This window comes from Cicer arietinum, chromosome 5 (genome assembly GCF_000331145.2).
Source record: "Cicer arietinum cultivar CDC Frontier isolate Library 1 chromosome 5, Cicar.CDCFrontier_v2.0, whole genome shotgun sequence".
NCBI lineage: Eukaryota > Viridiplantae > Streptophyta > Magnoliopsida > Fabales > Fabaceae > Cicer > Cicer arietinum.
Window position 1 is genome coordinate 4,699,617 of NC_021164.2, and position 26,315 is coordinate 4,725,931.

Genomic DNA, 26,315 nt, shown 5'->3' on the forward strand with positions numbered 1-26,315 from the left:
AAAAAAGGTTCTACAAACAAAATCAATAAGTTATATTATTTTTAAAATTTTAAAATCTTATTCACAATAATACTAATATGATAAAGTCTATATATATTTTAATTTTAATTATTACAAAAGATATTAAAATCATTTGACATGATTATGTGTATCATACACGAATTATGAATAATAAAACCATTTGATTAAATTTATTTTGCTTTAGTTTACATTTAAAAAATTTATTAATTTTATTGGTTTAGTATAAAAATTAGAATTTCACATTATGTGTAACTATACTATTTATTAAAGTAGCTTTTTCAATACCACCGTCAATTATCGAATCACTTTTTGAAAGTAGCTTTTGCTTAGTGGTATGCATTCTTCGCAGCATGACTTTAATTATTCATTCACAACTCAACAATGTCTTGTTCTTGAGCCTTATCTCTTTACTATATGAACTCCAAACTATCCTTCAATTAAATCTTCATAGCTCTCAATCTAGTTACAACTTCCTTCCTTTTGCTATTTTACATTCACAGTAACAATACAAGATGGCTGCAACTTTGGTTGGAGGGGCTTTTCTCTCTGCAACTGTTCAAACCTTAGTTGAGAAACTTGCCTCAACTGAATTTCGTGATTACATCAAAAACACCAAGCTGAATGAGTCGTTGTTGGCAGAGTTGAAAACAACACTACTCGCTCTTCAAGCTGTGCTGGATGATGCAGAGATGAAGCAGATCACCAACACTGCTGTCGAAACATGGTTAGATGAATTGAAAGATGCAATCTTTGATGCTGAGGATTTGCTCAACCAAATCAATTACGATGCCCTGCGGTGCAAGATGGAGGGCAAACAAGGTGAAAACATTACTGGTCAGGTATGGAACCTCATTTCATCTCCATTTAAAAACATCTACGCAGAGATCAATTCACAAATGAAGATTATGTGTCAAAGGCTGCAACTTTTTGCTCAACAGAGAAACGTCCTTGGCTTGCAAATTGTGAGCAGGAGAGTTTCTCGTAGAACGCCTTCGAGTTCAATGGTAAATGAATCTTTTATGGTTGGTAGGAAGGATGATAAAGAGGAACTAATTAGTATGTTATTATCACACAGTGACACAAATAGTAATAATTTTGGTGTTGTGGCAATTTGGGGCATGGGGGGTGTTGGCAAAACAACCCTTGCCCAACTTCTTTACAATGATAAAAAAGTACAAGAACATTTTGATCTGAAAGTCTGGGTTTGTGTGTCGGAGGATTTCAATATTTTGAGAGTAACTAAATCGTTGCTTGAATCTATCACTTCACGAGGCAGTGAAAGCACTAATCTTGATTTTCTTCGACGTGAATTAAATAAAAACTTGAGTGATAAAAGATTTTTGTTAGTGCTGGACGACCTTTGGAATGACAATTATAATGATTGGGATGAACTAGTAACTCCTTTGGTTAACGGAAAAATTGGAAGTAGGGTCATCATCACAACACGCCACCAAAAAGTTGCTGAGGTTGCACACACATTCCCCATTCATAAAGTAGAGACGTTATCAGATGATGATTGTTGGTCTTTACTCTCAAAGCATGCATTCAGAAGTGAAAACTGTCAAAGCAACGAATCCCCAAATCTAGAAGCAATTGGCAAGAAGATTGCAAAAAAGTGCGGTGGATTGCCCATAGCTGCTAAAACACTCGGAGGACTTTTGCGTTCAAAAGTAGATGCAAAAGAGTGGGCTGAAATTCTAAACAGTGACATATGGAAATTAACAAAGGATAATATTTTGCCTGCTTTGCGTTTGAGTTATCAAGATCTCCCCTCTCATTTGAAAAGATGTTTTGCCTATTGCTCAATTTTTCCGAAGGATTTTCCATTTGATAGGAAGCAATTGGTTTTGTTGTGGATGGCAGAAGGCTTCCTAGACCATTCTCTAGAAAATAAAACACCTGAAGAAGTAGGCGACGACTACGTCAATGAATTGTTGTCCAGATCCTTAATTCAAGTACAACAATCAAACGGTGATTTTGGAAGACAAAAGCTTGTTATGCACGACCTTGTTAATGATTTAGCCTCAATGGTATTTGGAAAAAGTTATTTCAGGCTTGAATGTAGTGGTAAAATCTCTAAAAATGTTCGTCATTTGTCATATAATCAAGAATTTTACGACATTTTCAAAAAGTTTGAAGTTCTCGACAATTTCAAATGCTTGCGAAGCTTCCTACCCGTTAAGCTTTCCCGCTTTCATGGTTATTACTTATCTAGAAAGGTTGTTGAAGATTTACTACCCAAACTCATAAGGTTACGTGTGCTGTCCTTAAATAAGTATTCGAACATAACCACGCTACCAGAATCAATTGGCAGTATGGTGCAGTTGCAATATCTAGATCTCTCATTCACTGGAATCAAAAGCTTGCCTGATGCAATTTGTAAACTTTACAATTTGCAAACCTTGAATTTAATGGGGTGCATGGATCTTACTGAGTTGCCACTATGTTTCGGACAGTTGATTAACTTACGTCACTTGGATATTAGTGAGACAAACATAAATGAGATGCCAAAGCAAATTGTTGGACTAGAAAACCTTCAGACATTAACTGTTTTTGTAGTTGGCAAGCAAGAAATTGGGTTAAGTGTCAAAGATCTTGGGAAGTTTCCTAACCTACAAGGAAAGCTTTGCATCAAGAACCTGCATAATGTCATCGACGCCGTTGACGCTAGTGATGCCAACATGAGAAGCAAAGAACATATTGAGGAGTTAGAGTTACAATGGAGCAAGCAAACTGAAGACTCGCGAATGGAGAAAGATGTGCTTGATATGTTGAAACCGTCACTAAATCTCAATAAACTGAGCATTGACCTATATGGAGGCACAAGCTTTCCGAGTTGGTTGGGAGATTCTTCTTTTTCAAACATGGTGTCCTTGTGCATGTCTAATTGTGAATATTGCATAACAGTTCCACCACTAGGACAACTACCTTCTCTCAAGGACTTGACCATTAGTGGTATGAAAATGGAAATAATTGGGATAGAATTCTATGGGATGACATTAGAACCTTCCATTTCTTCATTCCAACCATTTCGATCTCTCGAGAAACTGTATTTTGTTTGCATGCCGAATTGGAAGGAATGGATACACTATGAAAGTGGTGAAGTTGCTTTCCCTCGTCTTAGAACTTTGTCGTTAAGGCAATGTCCAAAACTAATGGGACATATGCCTAACCATCTTTCTTCAATAGATGAAGTTAGCATAACTTGTTGTGATAGTCTCTTGACAACACCGCATACTACTTTACATTGGGTCTCCTCATTAAAAAAAATAAGTATTAAAAAAGATCAAAATTCTCTAATGGTTTCTAAAAGGACCCAATTGTTGTCACCTGTGAGTGAAAGGACCCAATGGTTGTTACCTGAGAATGATTCTCCATGTCTACTACAGAGTTTATGTATTCGTTACTATGATACACTATTTTCATTACCTAAAATGATTATGAGCAGCAATTGTCTTCAATCCTTGGTACTCGATAATATTCCGTCTCTTGCTGCTTTTCCCACAGATGGTCTACCCACTTCATTGCAAACGCTTTCTATTTATAATTGTGAGAATTTAGCATTCTTGCCTCTTGAAACATGGGGCAATTACACATCGCTTGAGAATTTGCTTTTAGCGAAAAGTTGTAATTCACTTACCTCATTCGCATTGGATGGTTTCCCAAAACTCCAAATCCTTCATATTGATTCCTGTACAAATTTGGAATCCATTTTTATTTCAAAAACATCTTTTCTTCTTCCGTCATCTTTGACTCCACGGATGGAAACTCTAACCTCTCTAGAAATTTTGCATCTCGCAAATCTTCCAAAACTATCATTTTGTGAAGGAGCTTGCCTACCTCCCAAATTACTATATATTCGTATTATATCAGTGAGAATAACAACACCTATATTTGAATGGGGTCTCCAACGCCTTACTGCTCTTTCAACATTGCATATTGGAAGTGATGATGATATTGTTAACACCTTGTTGAAGGAGAAATTGTTGCCTATTTCCCTTACGGGTCTATGTATCTGTGATCTCCCTGAAATGAAATCCTTTGAAGGAAATGGACTTCGACACCTTTCCTCTTTAGAAGCACTTTGCTTTAAAGATTGTCCAAGGCTTGAGTATTTGTCAGAAGAAACATTGCCTTCCTCTCTTAAGATGCTGGAAATCGTGAAATGCCCTCTATTAAAAGCAAGGTATAAAAGTCAGAGGTGGGAGCATCTGTCCATCCCAGTCTTACGTATAAATGATGAAGTGATAATATGAGTCAGGTATGATTTTCTTTTATGCCTCTATCCACAGAATTGTTTAATTTTATTTGTGTGATTGTTTGTATAAGCTAGTAGATCTATAAAATAGTCAAGTTTATAGGAACTACTGAGATTTATATATTGTTTTTTTAGGACAGATTTATATATTTGTTGATATAATTATAACTAACAAATTGTGTTAATACACTTAATTATTTGATGTAATTGGTTGTAGCATCCTTAATTATTTCGACACACTTATGTTTAATACAGTTCTTCTGTTGATAAAAAAACAATCGTTCAACATTCCTTGTATTAGAAGAATCTTTGAGAAGAATTTGATTAATTAGATCTCCAATTGCAGAAGAACTATTTGATCAATTTGATTAGTTTGATTAATCAGCAAAAAGCAATTTCTATTTTATGTAACTTGCCCGCAGTATCAGATTTGATGTTCTCTCGGTTTCAATTTTAAAAAATCATATCATTGATCCTAATAGAGATTTGGTTCTGAGACATGAATGTTAGAAGTCATTGTTCATTTTGATTCTTTTGTTGTTAACAGGTGTGTCATTGGTAAGACATGGAAAGTGCATATACAAAGTTTTGGTTCATCTTTTCATTTCTCTGCAAGAAGCAACAGTCACTGATTGATTTAAGTTGGAAGCATCTTTTCATTTCTCTTAAAGATAAATAGCTGATATTGTTGGCTGTTGGAGTACAAATAGTGTTATTTGATGATGTTAATCCTTTCTTCTTTTACTTATTTTTGAATTGAGACACTATTTGTGATTTATTTGTTGTTTTATACTTCAATTCTTGTATGTATATTAATATATATTGGGTTCAAAAAAAAATTGTTGACTATATAGTTTTTTTCCACTCCACTAAGCATTTTAGATCAAAGACTAACTCTTAATAATAACAAAATAATCGACACATAACTTAGCACGATAAGTTGTGGAGAATGTAAGTATTAATCATGATATATATATATAATGGAAGCATCTTGACACGTAACTTTTTGTTAGTATTTAATTATGTTTTGTTTTTATATCATATAAAATTTCAAAATTATATTTTTAGTATTTATATGATTTTTTTCTTCAATTTTTGGTCCCTACATTATTTATGTTAGTTGTTTTAGTCGATATAAAATATAAAAAAAAATTGAGATTTTAGTAAAATGTTTTAAAACTTTGCGAATACATTATGTGTTATGATAGAAATCTCTTAAAAATGAGCTCAAAATTCTATATCTAGGATAAGATTTCAATAGTTTTTTTCTTAAGGTTTTGAAGGTTAAAAATTCATATTTTATTTATTATTTGTTAAAAAAATTTAAATTTTTGTGAAAATGTTTATAATGTTTTAAATATACCCATAAAATTATGCAAAACTTTAAAGAGTACACATGAGTGACTTAACAATAGAGACGAAAACTAGTAATAAAAAATGTCATAAGAGCTAATCAAGTAATTGTATTTTGGTGATCGATGAATTTAAGTAAATGATGAATTGTTTAGGAAATCCAAATTTGAATGTTTGCTAGAACAATGATAGGTGAAACTTTACTTACTCTCGATTGAATTCCGAAATACTAGAGTTCATTTCTCTTGAGAACTAGAGGGTTGAGAAGTAAAAAATTAATATTTTTTTTTGTAGATGACCCATTTACTTTTATAGGTAGTCCATTGTAAGTTAATACTTAAAAATTACTCAAAAATTTTACAATTGATTGACACTTCTCATAGTTATAAGTAAATCATCTTGATAGTCTTTATGATTGACTCAAACAATGACTTGATTGATATTAGTTTGATGATAAAAATAAGCGAAAACAAATATGTCCCTCAAAATTCAACTTGTCAAATCGATATTAATTAGATCACTGTCTCAACTATAAAAATGAGGACAACTGTTTTATACTTAGATACATTTAAATAGTGTCCCATCACCTTTAAAATTTTAGATGACTTTTAAACACTTGTCTACAATGAGCCACCTATCAAGATGGTGAACTGTGGAATTTGATTTGTTTAAGGACCAAAGTTTATTTTATCGCAAATTCTTGTATTTTTTATTTTGAAGCCCTAAATTTTTTCCAACTGATTCGCTGATTCGTTCTCCTCCCTCAAAGTATGATGAAACACCACATACCACATATGATCAATAAACTTACATAAGAGAGATGAAGATAGCATAACGGTGTTGTGATATTCCTTAACAATATTAGTTACAACGCTTTGACAATCATATTCTAAAATAATGTCATGTACTGTAATGAGCATTCCAAACAATATTTAGACCCGTAAAAATGGAAAATAAATTTGCCACAATATGGAAGCAACTCCACATGAACTGAAGAACCCCCGTACCATTCTCTATAATGATTACAAATTAAACCTCCAAACTCAGCTTTTTCGGTCAGGATGATAATGGCTAAGATATTATAGTATTGTTTCCGTATTTATAGTTTGAAAAAATAAATGTATATGGACTCGTATCCAAATAGGTATAAGGTTAATCCTCTATATAGACCCGTTATTTGCCCTTAAACTAAAATATATTATTAAATCATAAAATATCATGTAATTTCAATACAATTAAAAAAATATTCAATGTTTTTTAATATTTAATCATGAAATATCATGTGAATATTTATTTGATTTAGTGATATCAATAAAAATAAAACAAAAGAGAAAATTAACTTTTAGACTAAACAATTTTTTTGAATAAAAACAAAATAAAAATTAAAAAACAGTTAGCATATTTTATGAAGTTAATTGTTAACTTTATATATATCTTAGTTATGAAATATTTTTATCCCATTCAAAAAAATTACAAAAAATTTGACTAACTTTGATTGTAATTTTATTTACATATTTAAATTAATAGTCTAAATATTATTAATCATGATAAAATCTATATAATAATGATAATAATAATGGAAATTGCTTATCTCAATAATTTTACAAATTTATTCTTCAAAAAAGAGAAGTAATGAATGTTTTTATTATAATATTTATTGATGATCGTAAAAAAAAAAAATTAATTAAATATTTAAGAGTACTCTCCCTGACTTCAATTGTTTCTGTTGCTTTGATTATCTGTATTAGTAGCAATAATCATCCTCTGTATTTATTTATGCGTCAATGTCTCTCTGTGCTAAAATTCCACACCATTTCAGTTCAACACTCCTCTCTCATCAGGTATTCTCCGCTTCAATTTTCACTCTTTTCTATCATTCTATCACAAATTCATTATCTTTTCCTGTTTCAAGTTTCTGTTAGAACGCTTCAATGCCTTCTCCAACAGAAAATGCGGTACCCTTTTCGTGCACAATCACTTGCCTCAGCTGAAGAGTAATACCCATTTATGCCTCACTCTCCATACAAGGTTTTGCTCAAGTAACAACACTCACAATGTCAGTAAGTAATCTATACCTATATCTATATTTTTTTCATCAAATTCTACCATTTATTTAAATTATTTTATTTATAATTCAGTTACACTCAAATAGGTTACTTACATGAATTCAATTCACCTAAAATTATAGGTTTACCTACATAGTAAATTAAGTTTTCGTAGGATAGGTGAATTGAGTTCATCAAAATAGTCTTTGAAAGATGTAACTTACTGTTATAGAAGTATATGAAAGATACAATTTACTGACAAAATAGTCTAAGGGACTAAACTGACTGACATTTTGATGATTTGAAGATTAATTTGAGTTTTTGACTGAGTCAGAGATCAACATGTGTGGTTTACCTGTTTTTTTTTTTCCAATAACAACATAAAATTTTGTAACTACCATTAGTTTGTTAAATGAATTATAATTACTACTCCTTATGTCCCAAAATAATTGAGCTATTTGATCATTTTGGGATAGAGGAAGTAGTATTTACCACTTGGAACCAGCACTATGTGGTGGTTAGTCATAGTCATAGTCATATGATAAGACTAATAGCCCTAAGCCTACTATTAGAAATGTATATCAGAGGGGAAATAGGAGAGTTTGGTTGAAAACTTCCTAATGTAACACGTGTCTAAAAGTTAGTTAGGCAGTTAGTGGTTGAAAACTTCCTAATGTAACACGTGTCTAAAAGTTAGTTAAGCAGTTAGTGAATAAATGAACTATAAGAAGGAATAGTTGTTAGAAATTGAGGGGTTGTTGGGTGATAACGGAATTTCTGGTTGTGGAACCAGCAAGGTCGTGGGACCTATTGTAACCATTCTTCTTCTATTCAATTCAATAAAATTCTTTTTGTTCTTCCTAGCAGAATCACTCTGATTCTGATTAGGTTGATTGATTCATTGTTCAATTCCCTTTCTTTGTTAATTCCAGTGGTTGTATCACTGGTATCAGAGCACCGTTTCTGGTGCCTAAGGGAGTGGATCCACCACCAACCAATCGCTGCCGCAATCGTCTATGGTCTCTACCAGAAGAATGGCACGAAACGATGAGAGTTGGACTCAAGAGATGGAGGAGCTGAAGCAAGATCGCGAGAGAATGAGATTGCGATTGGAGCTTAACGAAGCTCGAATGCAGAAAACCGAAGAGCTGTTGTCGACGATAGCCAACAAATTGGGGATAAACGGAAATGGACACTCGCGGGAGGATGGAAGCGAAAGCGAGAATGAAGGAGAGAGTCATCAGCGGAGTCTGAATCCAAATTGTTGGAGAAGATTGGAAATCCCTAATTTTTTGGGGGACGACGCGTACGGGTGGATCCAAAAATTGGAGCGGTACTTTGCAATTAGAGGCGTGACAGCAGAGGAGAAGATGCAAGCCACGATAATTTCCTTGGAGGGCAAAGCTCTTAGTTGGTATCAATGGTGGGAAGGTTGCAACCCTAATCCAACTTGGGAGAGTTTCAAGATTGCTGTGGTAAGGCGCTTCCAACCCTCTATGATTCAAAATCCCTTCGAATTGTTACTTTCTTTGAAACAAAACAATAGTGTTGAGGAATATGTTGAACTGTTTGAAAAATATGCTGGGGCTTTGAGGGAAGTCAATCAAGATTTTGTTAGAGGAATTTTCCTTAATGGATTAAAAGAAGAGATCAAAGCTGAAGTTAAATTGTATGATTTGGCTACTCTGTCAGAATTAATTCAAAAAGCTATATCAGTGGAACAGAAGAATCTGGTGTTATTAAAGAAGAATAGTGGAACATAATCTAGATCCTATAGCTCATATAAACCAAATTCTTATAGTAAGATGGTGACCCTGGAACCCCAGACTGCAGTAAATAAACAGAGAGAGGGTTCTTCCATGGGCAATGTGAATAATACCATCAGACCAAACTTAGATGCTGAAAGTTCTAGAACAAGAGGAGATTATAAAAAACTGTCCAGTGTTGAGATGAAAGAAAAAAGAGAAAAAGGGTTGTGCTTTAGATGTGATGAACCCTTCAGTAGAGAACATGTGTGCAAAAATAAACAGCTGAGGATGTTGCTTTTAGCTGAAGAGGAAGATGAAGAACCAGAAAATGAAGACTTGAGTCCGGTGGACTCCTCCAACTCATTACAGTTATCCATGTATTCCATGACTGAGTTGACATCTACTAAGTCTTGGAAGGTGAGGGGAAACATAGAAGAGATACCTGTAGTCATTCTCATTGACTGTGGAGCTTCCCACAACTTTATTTCCAAGCAGTTAGTGGAGAGGTTACAACTACAAGTAGCAGAAACTCCAGTGTATATGGTTGAAGTGGGAGATGGACATAAAGTAAAGGGCAAAGGGAAATGTGCGAAGCTAAAATTCTGCATGCAAAAATTAGAGGTAATTCAAGATTTCTATCTTTTCAGTTTGAAAGGAGTAGACTTAGTTCTTGGGCTAGATTGGTTGGCTGGGTTGGGAGAGGTGAAGGCAGATTTTGGTAAGATGGAGTTGACCGTGAGAAAAGGGAATTCAGTGATCACTATCGCAGGGGATCCAGCTTTGACCAAAACTGAACTATCTTATGGTGCCCTTATGCAAGTATTGTTGAAGGAGGGTGAAGGATTATTGTTGCAGTGTGATAATGAACAAGGCAGGCGGCAGCAACAACACCAAACTCCAGAGATGATTGAGGAAATACTACAGCAGTTTCAGGAAGTTTTTCAGAATCCTCAAGGGCTACCTCCCTCTAGAAGGCATGATCACGCCATCCATCTGAAAGAAGGTACTGAAATTCCAAACTTAAGGCCTTACAAATGTCCACACTACCAGAAAACTGAAATAGAGAAGTTAGTATTGGAAATGCTCGACGCTGGAGTGATTAGACCGAGTATAAGTCCCTATTCTAGTCCTATCCTTTTAGTGAAAAAGAAGGATGGAGGTTGGAGATTTTGTGTAGACTATAGGGCTCTTAACAAAATTACCATTCCTAACAAATTCCCCATTCCTATTATTGAAGAGTTATTAGATGAATTAGGGGGGGCACAGATGTTTTCTAAGTTGGATCTCAAATCAGGGTATCACCAAATCAGGATGAAAACAGAGGATGTTGAAAAAACAGCATTTAGGACTCATGAGGGACACTATGAGTTCCTTGTAATGCCCTTTGGATTAACTAATGCTCCATCTACTTTTCAAGCCTTGATGAATGACATCCTAAAACCTTATTTGAGAAAATTCACATTGGTGTTCTTTGATGACATACTAGTCTACAGCACTGATATGAAGGCTCATGCACAACATTTGCAACTAGTTCTGGACATATTGAAACAGAATGATCTAAAAGCCAATCTAAAAAAATGTAGTTTTGGGCAGTCCAGTTTAGAATACTTGGGCCATATCATCTCAGGAGAAGGAGTGGCAGCTGATAATTCCAAGGTTGAAGATATGAAGTCTTGGCCTACACCTACCAACATCAAAAGCCTAAGGGGTTTCTTAGGGCTGACTGGTTACTACAGAAGATTTGTGCAAAACTATGGTAGAAAAGCCAAACCGCTCACTGATTTACTAAAAAAAGATGCATTTGTTTGGTCACCTGAAGCTAGTTATGCTTTTGAGGAATTGAAGACTGCTATGGTGAACTTACCTATGCTGGCTGTACCTGATTTCAATAAGCAATTTATAATTGAAACAGATGCGTCCAGCAAGGGGTTGGGAGCTGTACTAATGCAAGAAGGGCGGCCTCTAGCTTTTTGGAGTAAAGGATTGTCTACTAGATCTCAACAAAAGTCCGTGTATGAAAGAGAATTAAGGGCGCGGGTTCAAGCCATTCAGAAGTGGAGACACTATTTGATGGGAAGACACTTCATTGTAAAGACAGACCAGAAAAGTCTTAAGTTTCTCACTGAGCAGAGATTATTTTCAGATGAACAATTCAAATGGGCAGTCAAGCTTATAGGGTTAGATTTTGAAATTCAGTACAAGCCAGGGGCTGAAAATTCGGCGGCAGATGCTCTTTCAAGAAAGATGATGTATTCAGTGATTTCAGTTTTATCTGTGGATGAAAAAGATACTTGGATTCAGGAATTACAACAAGAATCTAAGTGGATGCAAATGATGCAAGATCTGATCATTAACCCTACGGCACATCAGAACTTTGAGTTGAGAAAAGGAGTGCTTTATTACAAAGGACGACTAGTTCTTTCTAGGCTGTCTAACAGAATCCCTATTATCATTGCTGAATGCCATGAAACACCTATGGGAGGCCACTCTGGATACTTCAGAACTTACAAAAAAGTTGCTACATTTCTGTACTGGGAAGGCATGAGGGCAGATATTAAGAGCTTTGTTGATAAGTGTGAAGTTTGCCACAGAAATAAGTACTCGACACTCACTCCTGCAGGATTATTACAACCGCTCCCTATTCCTCAGCAAGTTTGGATGGATATTTCATTAGACTTTATTGGTGGATTACCTAAAGTTAGAGGAAGGGATACCATTCTAGTAGTGGTAGATAGGCTCACTAAGTATGCCCATTTTTTTGCTTTGGGACATCCTTACTCAGCCAAGGATGTAGCTGCGGTGTTTGTGAGAGAAATAGTGAAGCTGCATGGGTTTCCAACCACCATTGTTTCTGACAGAGACCCTTTGTTCTTGAGCCATTTCTGGAAAGAGTTGTTCAAGCTGGCTGGAACTCAATTAAAAATGAGTACTTCCTATCATCCTCAGTCAGATGGGCAAACTGAGGTAACAAATAGATGTCTAGAAACTTATCTGCGATGCTTTGTAGGTCCTAAGCCTAAGAAGTGGTTAGATGGGTTGCACTGGGCAGAATTTTGGTTTAATTCCAATTACAATAGTTCAGCTGGGATGACTCCTTTTCGTGCCTTATATGGTAGAGACCCTCCTAGTTTACTAAAGGCTGGAGCTATACCTTCTAAAGTAGAAGAAGTCAACAGATTAATGTTTCAGAGGGATGCTATTCTTGAAGAATTGAAGTTGAACTTGACTAAAGCCCAAAACCAAATGAAACAGAATGCAGACAAGCACAGAAGGGTTGTTGAATTTCAGATAGATGATTGGGTCTATCTCAAATTACAGCCCTATAAGTTCAAATCGTTGGCCAATAGACCTTATGCTAAGTTGTCCCCCGCTTCTATGGCCCTTATCAAATTAGTAGCAAGATTGGCCCAGTGGCTTACAAGTTAATCCTCCCTAGTCATGCTAAAATTCACCCGGTCTTTCATGTATCTTTGTTGAAGAAAGCATTGAAGCCACACCAGCAGCCTCAACCACTTCCACCTATGTTAAATGAAGAATTAGAGTTGGAAGTGACCCCAGAAGCCATATTGGATAGCAGAGAGGACAAGCAGGGTTACTTAGAGGTGCTAGTTAAATGGAAAGATCTTCCTCAGCATGAGTGTACCTGGGAATTGGCAGCAAACATTCAAGACAATTTTCCTGATTTCCAACTTGAGGACAAGTTAGTTCTTTTAGGGGGGGGGTAGTGATAAGACTAATAGCCCTAAGCCTACTATTAGAAATGTATATCAGAGGGGAAATAGGAGAGTTTGGTTGAAAACTTCCTAATGTAACACGTGTCTAAAAGTTAGTTAGGCAGTTAGTGGTTGAAAACTTCCTAATGTAACACGTGCTAAAAGTTAGTTAGGCAGTTAGTGAATAAATGAACTATAAGAAGGAATAGTTGTTAGAAATTGAGGGGTTTTTGGGTGATAACGGAATTTCTGGTTGTGGAACCAGCAAGGTCGTGAGACCTATTGTAACCATTCTTCTTCTATTCAATTCAATAAAATTCTTTTTGTTCTTCCTAGCAGAATCACTCTGATTCTGATTAGGTTGATTGATTCATTGTTCAATTCCCTTTCTTTGTTAATTCCAGTGGTTGTATCACTGGTATCAGAGCAGCGTTTCTGGTGCCTGAGGGAGTGGATCCACCACCAACCAATCGCTGCCACAATCGTCTATGGTCTCTACCAGAAGAGTGGCACGAAACGACGAGAGTTGGACTCAAGAGATGGAGGAGCTGAAGCAAGATCGCGAGAATAACTACTTTTTTCTTGAACTATGTGTGTTAATTTTTTGTTTAATGTTTTTGTTTTTATGTTGATTTAATTCCTATCTTTTCCTTAGTTGCCAACTAATTGGAACCCATGTTGTAAGGTGTAAGCTAACCTTGAGTGACATTGTAAAGAAATGCAAATTGGATCCCCTAGGGCTATGCTGCATCTGTAGCAGGTTTTATGGTTGTTAGAGGAGAGAGAATATTAAATGAAAATGAACAAATGGGGACGAGAGAGAAGAAAATCAAGAGAGAGATAGATAATTGTAGAGAGTGTTGTAGAAAAACTTGCACAAGAAGATCCAAATCCAAAGAAATGTAACAAAATACCTAGGACTTGGATCATCTGCAGGGTGCCGCTAACTGCAAACTGTTAGATTATGAGAGAAAATTTCCTTTCTTTCCAACATATTGTGACTCAATTTTTAGGCTACTTTGAGTCAGGCTAGTTTGGCCATTCTTCTTGATGTTCCCATCAGCACAGGTTTTACATACTAGAGAAGTTTGCTTCAGCCCATTGAAGCCCAAAATTCCTGGATTTACCTTGGAAACTGGATGCTTAGTTAAATCTTAGCTTTGAAGTCAATCAAAAAATTGTTTAGTACTACTTGTGATATTACAAAAACAGGGAAAGTTTCCTACGTATTAAACAAAGTTATTATGAAAATTAAATAGCCTATCGTTCCCAACTATTGACTGATGTTAATGTTGAAGTAGGCATGTTAATGTGATTGAAGTAACTTATACCCGATGCATTCATTTAGTTACCTTTATTTTCTTTTTGTGAAATTGGACCACCACTGCTTAATGTAAAAGTCACTTTCCATTTATTTATTATTTTTTTTAATTTCAACTATTGATTTTACATATCCAAGAGATGGTGCTTATTGAACATATATGACAATGCCACAATACATGCCTTTTGCAGATGATATAGTTTTAGTTGGATAGTCAAGAGAAGAAATAATGTAAAGATAGAAATATGTTGACAGCTTTAGAAATACATGACTTATGTCTATGTGAGAGTAAATCCGAGTATGTGAAATGTAAATTTAGCAAGAAAAGTACAAAGCATAGCTTAGAAGTGAAAATTTGGAACATACAATACCACACATCCCATGTTTTTAATACCTTGGTTCCGTCATAAAAAAAGGACAAGGGGATAGTGGGAAATTTTACTCTTAGGATCCAAGCAGGGTGTATGAAATGGAGGAATGCTTCAGGCGTGATTTGCAAAAGAAAAGCATCACTCAAGGGTAAAAAAGATTGCAGCACAACTATAAGCCATGAAACGTTGTATGAGACTGAATGTTAGGTATTAAAAAGTCAACAACAACATAAAAGCATCTCAAAGATGAGCATGTTAAGATGGATAAGTTGTCACACAAGACCAAATAGGGTTAGAAATGCAATTATTACAGATAAAATTGAGATAGCTCCCAATTGCAAAAAAGATGGTAGAATCTCGTTTTAGGGGGTCTAGACATGTGGGGAAGATCTATTTAAATGGTACATCTTTTAATTAATGTGTGATAGGGAATTATGTTGTCATCTCATCCATTAGTCAACTCCATCTAAGTGGATAAGGCTTAATTATTGTATATGGAGTAAGAACTCCAACAAGGGCACCTGATTCTGCACTAACACAGACACGGACGTGTCGACGCTCGACACTGCTAATGTCAATAAGGATAAACATGAAAGGCGCATAAGGATAGATGATAAGATGTGTTATAGCAGTATGTTTAGCTAGAAAGTAAAACACGTGTTGACCCTTAAACAAATTTACTTTTTGTCATGAGGATCGGGGAATAACAACTCTCACATAACATGTATTTTGTTTTATGGTAATTCCAGCATAAACTCAATTGACATTTTATTCTCAAAAAATATATCTGTCGTATTTGTTGGATATTGTAATTTCTTTCATTTTTTGACACTTTCTTCTGCATTACTAACATAATTCATGATTGTCTATCTTTTTTTTCCTTTGTATGCTCATATTTTAACTAATTGAATTATTGTCTTATTTCTCATTGGTGTAAGGTCAGGCATATGAGCTATCAGATTCAAGCAACCATGAAGGTTTGTGATTATTCTAAGTTGCTCCAGAAGTGTTAAATAGAAGAAAATTATGGGTGCTCAACTCAAATTATTGGCGATCCAATTTTCAGTTGGCCCATTCACTTTTGACCAATTCATATACACCGTCAATGTGAAGATTTTTTACACTGTCAATCAATCATAGCCATTAAATCATGAAAAATGTTTGACTTCAATTATAACTACTTCAAAAGTCATACATATACATGGTTTTGATTTGTTGACAATGTAAAACTTTTTACAATGACAGTCTATCAAAATTAAACTCAGAGAAATTGAAACATACTTTCATTTTCATCGGTGTTTATTTTGTGAATCCCTCCGCAAACTAATTTGTATTATAATCCACGTATTGATTGCTAGGTCTTATTTTGTGAAAATAGGTAATTGGTAATTTTCTGCTGGCACTATTATTTTCAATCAAGTACCTCTGCCCCTTAGTTACATTTTCTTTGATAATAGAAAATCAACATGAACACACTTATATGTTTATTTGTTTATTTTATTATGCACTTTTCTTAACATAGATCAACCATCTATTCTTGTGCAAACTAAATTCAATACAATTTCTTTTCAAATGTTTAAGTGGCAAAAGCCCAATTTTCATTTGTTTTTGTTCTCTTACAAAAGTTTTGAATATGCTCAGATGAAATTTATTTGGAGAAAATTCCATATCTTTAGGATTTAATTTTCATTTTGTTTGAATTTGCATAGAAAGTGAAGTGTTAAATTATACTGATAAGTAAGGGAAATAATAATCAGGAAGTTCATTACATTGACTTATGGATGTTTGTATTTGCATAGAAAGTGTTGTTTCGTTCTTTTATTGAAGCTTTAAGTATCATACTTGACAAGTGCTAGATATTTTTAGGTTCAGAAGAAAGCAAAGAGAGTAAGAAAGGAGGGTCACTGTCAATCAATGAGTACGCACAAACTCTCCCTTTTAATATATTTTCATCATTTTTTAGAGACCAAAATAACTGTTTTATTTGATAATTATGTTTGCATATTTGTTCAAGTACTTTATCTTGCTCCTTACATATGATGGAAGTTTATGAAGAGTACTTGATTCTTGACTATCCTAACTGAGATACCCTAAATTTGAAAACTAATTACTTTATTCAGTCTAGTTCATAACTGGAACAGGTTTTTTTCTTACATTAGACGAGTGGAGGAAGGGACTAATCATTTGATACGACATCATTACAATACGACACAGATATGAGGATACGAAAATTTTGTGAAATTCAGGATAGAATACGGCTGTCTGGATACGTTACTTGTGATTGTAAAGAAAATGTTTAGAATTTATGCCTATAACATAATATATTCTCACTCTATATGTCAGGATCACGTAGTCAACAAAAGCATTCTAGTAGGACTCAAAATAATGACCATAAAATAAAATAAATGAAAAAAATTGAAATACTATTGAGATGCATAGCAGGAAGTATCCGAAGAGTATGAATGTCGAATACAGGCACAACACCAATACTTTTAATTATTTGGAGTATTTGGGCTTCATAGGCAGTAGATCCCATTATCAGCATTCACTCTTTATGGTTTTGGTTCTCACATCTTTTGTTTTTAAATAATTAATATTTGAAGTATGATGCAAAACAAGTTTCTTGATTCCGATATGGGTGATATCTCTGTACTTCAATAATAATAACCTGATTTTATTTGTTTAATATGTCAGGATCATGATGAAACTGAAGAGATATGGAGTTTCTGGAATCCTATCCTATGGACTTTTGAACACTGCATACTATCTCACAACTTTTCTTTTTGTGTGGTATGTAAACATTTCTGCCTCTTAGCAAGCTGGTTTTGCTTTCCCTTTTCTTAGAGTGCAAGCATGTAAAGCAAATATATTATTTGTATTGAGAAACTTCCTCATATCTTCCTATTTTTTTTCTGTTTTTTATAGTCAAATGTTAGTTGTTAGTATGTTATGTTATTTTCTCTGTTTCTTTCTCTGTTTCCTGTGTAAAGGTTGCTGTATTGAGTTTTTTGTCTATCCTTTATGCACCATTTGATAGGATGCCTTATTCACTATTCTTGGCACTTTCCTCAATTATTCCAAAGTCATTGAACCTAGGAATATGTTTTATGTTTGTTAGGTTTTACATTGCTCCGGCACAAGGAAAGATGGGATATACATCAGCTGTAAAAAGGTTAGAACGTAGAGAACGTAATCCTGTTAGTGTTATCACTTATGGCTTGTCAATATGATGTTTAAAAACTTCACGCATTCACGGTGATGTAGATTTCTCAAATTGTTGGCAATGGTTTGGGCCGGTAGTCAAGTCACTAAGCTTGCAAGAGCCGCCGGGTGAGCTTCCTGAACCCGTTTACATTATTAACTATGTAATGGACTTGGATTTTGTTTTGTGATCCATGCCTAAAATTTTGTGAGTTTCTTCTCCCACCCCCAATGCTTTTTGGATTGGTCAATCCGGAGGTGTATTTTAGAGGCTTTTGAGAACCTATGGGGTGTGAGAAAAAGCTACCAAATTTTGTAATTGCTTATTGTAGAAACTGTATTTTGTCAGGGTTAAATATATTTTTTATTCTTATAAAATTGACAAAATTTAATTTTGGTCCATACAAAAAAATTATTCGTTTTTATTCCCTTAAAGATGAAAAATTGTATGCTTATGGTTCCCGATAAGAGATTGGCATGTGACGAGGTACTAGAAACATACTATTTTTGTTAAATATAACATTTATATATAATAAATATTTTATAGGAATCAAATGTATGTTGATCCTTTCTTTAATACAGTTTGAAATATTGTCTCTTCATCATTCCATCTATAGTTAACAGTTTTGACATGTTTCGGTACTCGACAGATATAGTTAACATTAATTCACCGTCATTTTCTCAAATTATTATCAGTGCATGTGTCAGTGCCAATGTCAGGTGTCTATGTCAATGCTTAATTGATTGTAACTTTATGATAAACTTTTGACTATGAGGATGGCAGTTAGAATTTTGACTTGTAAACTTTGTTAGAATAACATCATGACAGCTTTTAAAATCACTATGCTTCTTTGAGATCAAAGTTGTTATAAACAAATTTATAAATGTAGAAGAACAAGTTATTTATATACTTTCCTAATACTTTATTCATTGTTATGTTTGTTATTTGCATCTCTGCATTAGGAAAAACTCGTTTTGTAATTTATTAATATGCATCAATTATGAGGTTAGAACTATGCCAACCATTTCAAACAATGGAGTCACTTCTTATGCAGAGCATTAGCAATGGCACCTTTTGTTGACAGAGGATTGTCATGGTTTACTGATAAGTTTAAGTTTCAATCACAAGGGAAGGTAACTTACAGTACCTTTTTTGGATTTATTTGTCATATTTTTGTTTTCCTGATCTGAGTTACTTAATTTGATAAATCCAGGCTTTCATGGCAATAGTTGGATTCTGTTTTGGATTGGCTCTCATTGTATTTTTGGTCATCACATTACTTTGGGCTTGAATGCCATTTTGCTACTTACTTGAGAGGACATCCAAGTTCCATTCTCACTGGAAATGTATAAACGTTTATTATCCCCTAATTCCATTTTCATCTTTCAAGTTAGCTTTTTCAGTTGAGTTTTAGGTCTTCCCCTTAATCTATTATTGGGCTTCTTGTATTGGTCTATGCTCAGGTTCTAGCTGTGAGGTGGTGGTATGATAAATTGTTGAGATTTCACATGACTAGAAATAAATCTCCACCTTTTTAGTTAACTATTTTGGATGATTTTGACTTAAATTCCAAATTCTAAGACTATCTTAAATCAGTGTGAATTAAAAAAAAAGTTTTATTCTATCTTATAGTACAAACCTAAACTGTGAAAAGTGTGATCAATCTGTTTTAGAGCCTTTTTGTATACACGTTCAGTGTGCAGTTGAATTGAAGCTACACTTTGATGTGTTGAGCTACCAAGTAGTGATTGATATGTGTTTTGAAATATGGCATTCATTGGCGTAAATGTAAAGCAAACACGAATTTGGATCCTCTGCTGTAGCGCGTGACTGCAGTAGTGTGTTTTGTGAGTGACATATAAGATGAGGATGAGAGAGGGGAAAATGATGAGAGAGATAGAGTGCAACATATAGGTAAAGTAGTAGAGGATCTGGATCCAACAAAGACACTATTAGTCCTTTGAAGTTTGAATTCAAGTTTTGCGTGCACATAACTATCGGTGTAAAAGAGAACCAACCAAGAAAAGTACACAAATAAGTTTTTGGCATTGATTATGGCATGGCTAATATATGAAAGCTTCTTGTCTTGTTCTTGTTTGGCTCTTGAGAATTTTGTGAAGGGTGTTCAAATATTAATAAAAAAAGAATTATATAAAGTTAAAAACAACAAAACAGTTAGTATCCATCATTGGTAGATTGCTCTTTGGTGATCTTCCAACTGTTTCATCTTGACTCTCTCAGCCTCACCTTGACAAATGATCTTCCAATTGATATTTAGACCATATGCAAAATTATTGTGCACTTAAAAGACTGCATTATTTTGCACTTGAAAGAGTTGTGAAGCAAAAAATGGACTGAATTTTATAGGAAAATAAGTGATTTGTCTATTTATTAATTATAAGCCTTTAATGACTCGTAGCCAAATTTTACACCTTTTATTTTTGCTGTATATGTCTGAAGTAGGAAATAAATTCTTAAAATTAAAATCGAAACATACTTTCATTAATATGCTGCCTTTAAATGCAAGAAATGCATGACTAGAAATTAATAAAAATAAAACTTCTCATAAATTTGTCCGTTGTACATTTGTAAAAATCCTCACCAAATCATAAAATTCATAACCATTAGATTTCAACTATGAACTCTAATAATTGGTACTATATTCATATTCTCAACAATAACCAAATATGTGTGGCAGTGTATGAGACAATTTCCAAGGCAATATGTCTGAATTCAACAAAATTGATTCTCTAGTTCATATGAATGAGATTATTTCTTGAGATGATCACAAAAGTCAGGAGAAAATTAAAAGGGCAAGAAGAGTTTTTTACTGAGTTCATGGAATTGTACCGAGTCAGGTTAAACAAGTCATATGATCTTCATCCAACAATATAATTTTTATTTTACAACACTCATTTTCGACGTTTTATGTTACAACAATAAAATTAAATTATACAAAATGAAACTTGTGAATATAAACCAAGTATCCTCTGCACGCAACTGTAAGGATTAATCTCTGAAGCAGGATAAGAATGTATAGCTGGCAAAACTCTCCTTCAAAAGTTAAAATAAAGGACAAGGTTAGGGGTTTAGAGACAAACTTAGCTGCTGATAGCTGCATCACTGTGGCCATGTAAACCTTCCACTAATCTCCTCTTGGCAGACTTGCTTCTATAAGACCAAACCTCAAATGCCTCACTCAAGTCGGGATATCCGACTTCCCTATTTCCAATCCAATCAGCCAAAATGTCTGCTTGGTCATTTGACGGCAATGTCAATAGCAACGACACAATTGCTCCCTCAATGGCCTGGCACAAATCTTCATCCATTTTGTACTGAAAACTAGTCTCCTCAATAGCTTTTGAATCCAACAACGGCTTCATTTTTCGAACATACGGAAACCACGTTTTTAGCAATTGCACCCGACCTGGAGCAGGAAGAATCACACTGCCATAACCAACTGCTTCCAAAACCTTGCATGTTACTTCTATCAGCTTTACTTTCAACCCCCACATAACATCGTCAAGCTTTTCGTCTTCAATGATCGCCAAAATTTTACTAGAGATTGCAATCCAGTTAGAAACAAAATTCTTCATCAAATCCATCTTTGGTAGTACATTACATATCCATTCGAGATCAGATACTCTCCTCATTATCGTGTTATCCGCAGCCTCAAACTTGAGGGTAGGATTCATCAGCAACGACAACAAGTCCATTTCAAACAAATGAATGACATTGTAAACACCCGTTCTTACTACAGATTTTACTTCATCATCGGCCATAATAACTGTAATATCTTCATCTTCTCCTAGCATGAAGTCGACTTGCTCTTGAGCGGAGATTCTTAGCTCATCGCCAAATGGAAAACACGGCCCCTCAATAGACACAGCAAATCGAATAGCTGAAACAAATATATCTTTAGTAGCGCTTAAATCAACAGGTTTGCTGCTAACTGTTTTCGACATGGCAATTTAACTAGATTTCAATCCCTCGTCTAAATTTCAAATCCACCGCGTTGTGTGTTTATCCAGGAATGATCTCCAAGTTTATAACTCCTGTTATCTTTTCAAGCAAAGAGTGATTTTCACCAACAAACGCATATCATAGATTAATGAAGCTCATAAAAACCAAAATTATACTTATCGCGATATACTAGCTTTAAAGGGTGTGACTACATGACCAAAGTTTGAGTCTCTAATGAATGTCACAGCTTTCATCTCAAAGTGAAAGAGGTGCAGGTGTGGCAACATTCAGATCCTTGTCTATATCCAGAGGGGTCAGTGGTTTTCGATAGTAGTCTTGTTTCATAGCCGAGTTTGCAAGGTTGGATAACTGGAAATATTTACATACAAACTGCAAAGGCAATACAGTATGAATCAGACTTTACAAACCAGAATATTTCAAGCTTCAAATAAGTATGGTACAGAAACTTAAAGAACATGCATAAGTTCCAGTAGCAGAGTATACAATTAATACATCATACCAGAATTTTTCCAAACACAAGAAAATCCAGCAAGTTGACATAAAATTTAACAGATTGAGCTCATACTCAAGAACAATCTTAAGATCCTACTAACAAACAACACATGAAAAACTTCAAGGAAAAGAGATATGAAGCACTGAGATTGACACATATACCAGACATCAAGCACAACAGTCACACCGATAATAATTTGAAAAAATAGTAACCACATGAATCAGTTAGTGTCTAGAAAGCATCAAAAGGAAGGATCTAGAAAGCATGAAAAACATAAAGAAATATTAACTCAAATTAAAAACTATATTTCCAAAGCTAAAGTTAGAAGAAATGAAATCTAACCCCTCCCAGACATGTTTCCAGCACCTAGAATCTTTGTTAATGCAATCAAAACACATTTCAAGTTTAAAAATGAACATTAGGACAACCAACAAAAACAAGTAATGCATATTGCCACAAAAATTACAAACATAAAAATGAATTCAACTAAGCAGAATAGCACTAAAAACACCACAGCCAAACCAAACGAACATACACAGAAAGAAACACCACTAAACTAAACTAAAATTAAAAAAAAAAGGAACCCACTTTGATTTGAAAAAACTACTGAAATGAAATAAAAATAAAAATAAAGCTTAAGTTTTTTTTGTTGAAATTAAAAGGGTGTTATAATAAGTAGCTGAAAAAAGTGGAATTTGACTTTAAAAAATCCTTATAAAGGATTATGAAAACAACTTTATAGACACACACACAAGTCTAATAATTCTAACATAATCTTAAGATAAGGAATTATTACCATTCAATTTGAGGAACAGAGAAAAATGGTTCTCCTCAATTTGATGATGTTCCTGTCTACTCACCTTGCAAGTTACAAGCTTCAAGGACAAACAAGGAAAAACCCTAAATGTACTACGTCGTTTTTGTCCCCAATAATTTTTTAAGAATTTTTTTTTTTAATAAATTTGAAAAAAGGATTTGTTGAATAGGATATTATCACTCGGTAAAACCATAATTGGCGCTCTCTCTCTCAAAAATTTGATATTGTTAAATTTTCAAGAGCTCTTATTAAGTTAAGTTGAAAGAGATTTTCATCTCATATAAATGATTTGGTATAACTGTAGAATTTTTTTATAAATATAAAAAATTACTAGGTTTAATAACTATATTTGTTTAGTGAAATTATAATAGTTTTTTATTTTTATTTTCTCTGCCATTTTGATATTTTTTTTAGAGAGACTAATAAATATTCTAAGGACACTTGTTAAGGACAACAAAAAGAAACTTAAAAAAAAAATTATTGAAAAATCTCAACTTTTACAATCCTAAAATATCAAATACACAATTTTTAAAATTTTATTTTCATATTTAGGTTCTTAATAAATATCTTTAAAATACTTGTTAATAAGATATTTATTAGCATTTTTCTTATTTATTTATTTAAACAACTTCATTCAATTAACAATTATTTAATTTTTTTTCCATAAAAAGTAATTTGATTTTTTGATTGTTTAAGGTATTTGGGTCCAAAACCAAAGGACTAACTTCTCCCAATAGACTCTCTTCTATCTCATATTTAAGTAAAAAAAAAATTACCTCGCACCTTATAAGAAAAATAGTTAATATCATTTAAATAACTCTCATTTAAATATATTTCAATATATTGTCTTTTGTAGGTTAAAATTCATATGAATTTCACTAAATTGTATAGGTCTCCTTTAAATTGGTTGGGACTCATAAATTTCAACAAATAAAGGAGAACTAGATGTTAACCCACGTATTGCGCAGTAGAATTTAATATATTATTGTGTATAAAATTATAGTGTGTAAATTAAAAGTAATGTTATTTTTATTTTAAAGTAGAATATACTAAAACATTTATGTGTTAAGAGATAAATATATTTTTGAATAACTATATATAGTCTAGTTTTGCTTTATTTCAAAAGAAAAAGTAAAACATTGTAGAGTAATACAATGCATGCAACATATATTAAAATATGATAATCTGCGCGTTACACGGTAAATTTAATATATTATTGAATATAAAATAATAATATGTAAGTTAAAAGTAATGTTATTTTTATTTTAGAGTAAAATATACTAAAATATTTATGCGTTAAGAGGTAAATATTTTTTTGAATAACTATATACAGGCTAATTTGGCTTTATTTCAAAGGAAAAAGTAAAATTTTGTTGACTAATATAATACATGCAATATATATTAAAATATAATACTATTATAAGATTTTTTAACTTTAGTGATGCAATCGTTATATTTAACATTTTTTTCTACTTAGAATTTATTTATTCAAGTTTTTTGTTTTTTTTAAAGTGTTCATTTCAATAATATATTTGTTAAATAGTTCAACAGTTCGTTATCATAAAAGTTGTATATTTAACTATTCTATGTTCTTCATTTTATATGATTTATATTAGTTTTGGGAACATTATATTTTTTAAATTTATGTACTTTTTAACATTTTCAATTTTACAAATTAATCATGAAAACTATTTTATGTAAAAATTTGGTTAGCATCATACTGATCAGATGTATGGTTAAATATGATTGTCTATTTCAATGAAACTGTGAATAAAGATTCACGAATAGGTGTATAGTCTTGATTAATAGTTGGATCTGAGTGTATACCAAAGACTTCTTAAGATAAAGATTACACTCCCTAAATTTTAGTCAAACAATTGTTAATGTTGTCTTACTCAAAGTAAATTGACAACACAATATAATTATGTATACACCAACCTGAAAGTAAATTGTTCAACTTGACCGTAAAAAATGAACCACTTCACATGTCCCTCAAAATTTCTTGACCGTAAAAAAGAGTTAATAATAACTTAATAGAGAATAATTTTTGTATGGACACAAGAATTTAGACACACATAAAGGAAAAAAGTGGAAAAATAATAATTAAATAATATATAGTTTTAAAATAATTAAAAGAAATATAATATTTTGTGTGTGATCAAATAATGTGTCCAAATTCTTGTGTCTACACAAGAATTGCTTTTTAGTAGAATACCTCGTCAACATGACTCAAAAAATGAATAAACATAAGAATGTAAAGATGGAGTAGTTTTAGTAAAGAAAACTTGGTGGTGAATTTGAAAAATTGACCATAATTTTGTTTAATATTTAAATAGTAGTTTTTATTAAAATCTATGTAGCTCTGTAATTTTGTCAATCCAAACATGTATTAAATAATAACATGTGTCCTAATATTTACTGTAACATTCATTCATGAGTAGTAGTTTGTTAAAAACAACGTTTATAATAGTATTTAAAACATTGCAACAATTCTTCGTATATGCAAATATAGTTGATAGATTTATGTGGAAGAAACTTTGCAAAGCAAAATAGAAATTTCTTGAGGCTCAAAAGTATTAAATAATAATAATAATAATAATAATAATAATAATAATAATAATAATAATAAATAATATTTAGATATCAAAAATGTTATTTACACAAAACTCTCAACACAGATGAAAATTTAATACAAAACAATAGTTAGTGTGAAATTTATATTAAACTTAAGTAAATACTATAATTGTGAACCAATTCTATATCTAGTCTTTTGGATATAGGCAATTTTGATTACATTAATTGTGGAGGTGAGTATTTATTGCATTTTTTAATGACTTTATATATTGGTAAGTTACTTGAATCAAATACAAGAGGGTGGATGAAAATCAACATATGTATCTATGTGTGATAAACAATGCATTAAAGATAGTGATTAGATTGTTCTTTTTTGTATGAATTATTAAAATGAAAACTAATATATCTCATTTAA

The 26,315-nt window shown here is 32.9% G+C and overlaps 3 protein-coding genes across 3 annotated transcripts; 2 read left to right on the forward strand and 1 right to left on the reverse strand.

Annotated features, from left to right (window-relative positions):
- The first annotated feature begins 382 nt into the window (after positions 1 to 382).
- Positions 383 to 5,128, forward strand: LOC101500214 (putative disease resistance RPP13-like protein 1). Its single transcript, XM_004516471.4, has 2 exons — positions 383 to 4,282; positions 4,827 to 5,128. Exon 1 carries the CDS (start codon positions 534 to 536, stop codon positions 4,275 to 4,277), a length of 3,744 nt encoding a protein of 1,247 aa, XP_004516528.1. The 5' UTR covers positions 383 to 533; the 3' UTR covers positions 4,278 to 4,282; positions 4,827 to 5,128.
- An 8,661-nt stretch (positions 5,129 to 13,789) lies between these two features.
- On the forward strand, positions 13,790 to 19,574 carry LOC101500524 (uncharacterized). Its single transcript, XM_073368207.1, has 8 exons — positions 13,790 to 15,569; positions 15,774 to 15,807; positions 16,697 to 16,748; positions 17,525 to 17,620; positions 17,949 to 18,002; positions 18,095 to 18,160; positions 19,087 to 19,165; positions 19,246 to 19,574. The coding sequence occupies exons 1-8, from the start codon at positions 15,567 to 15,569 to the stop codon at positions 19,321 to 19,323; spliced, it is 462 nt and encodes a 153-aa protein (XP_073224308.1). The 5' UTR covers positions 13,790 to 15,566; the 3' UTR covers positions 19,324 to 19,574.
- A 1,312-nt stretch (positions 19,575 to 20,886) lies between these two features.
- Positions 20,887 to 23,519, reverse strand: LOC101501905 (BTB/POZ domain-containing protein At3g05675). The gene is made up of 2 exons (XM_004516478.4): positions 23,306 to 23,519; positions 20,887 to 22,385 (listed from the first exon to the last, which is right to left on the reverse strand). Exon 2 carries the CDS (start codon positions 21,995 to 21,997, stop codon positions 21,134 to 21,136), a length of 864 nt encoding a protein of 287 aa, XP_004516535.1. The 5' UTR covers positions 21,998 to 22,385; positions 23,306 to 23,519; the 3' UTR covers positions 20,887 to 21,133.
- Between the last annotated feature and the right edge of the window lie 2,796 nt (positions 23,520 to 26,315).

Bases quoted from the DNA above. Each gene is read 5' to 3' on its own strand.
- LOC101500214 (XM_004516471.4), top strand. From the start codon at position 534: ATGGCTGCAACTTTGGTTGGAGGGGCTTTTCTCTCTGCAACTGTTCAA.
- LOC101500524 (XM_073368207.1), top strand. The intron at 16,749-17,524 runs GTACGCACAAAC...TTAATATGTCAG, and splicing joins GGGTCACTGTCAATCAATGA to GATCATGATGAAACTGAAGA. The intron at 18,161-19,086 runs GTGAGCTTCCTG...CTTCTTATGCAG, and splicing joins AAGCTTGCAAGAGCCGCCGG to AGCATTAGCAATGGCACCTT.
- LOC101501905 (XM_004516478.4), bottom strand. From the start codon at position 21,997: ATGTCGAAAACAGTTAGCAGCAAACCTGTTGATTTAAGCGCTACTAAA.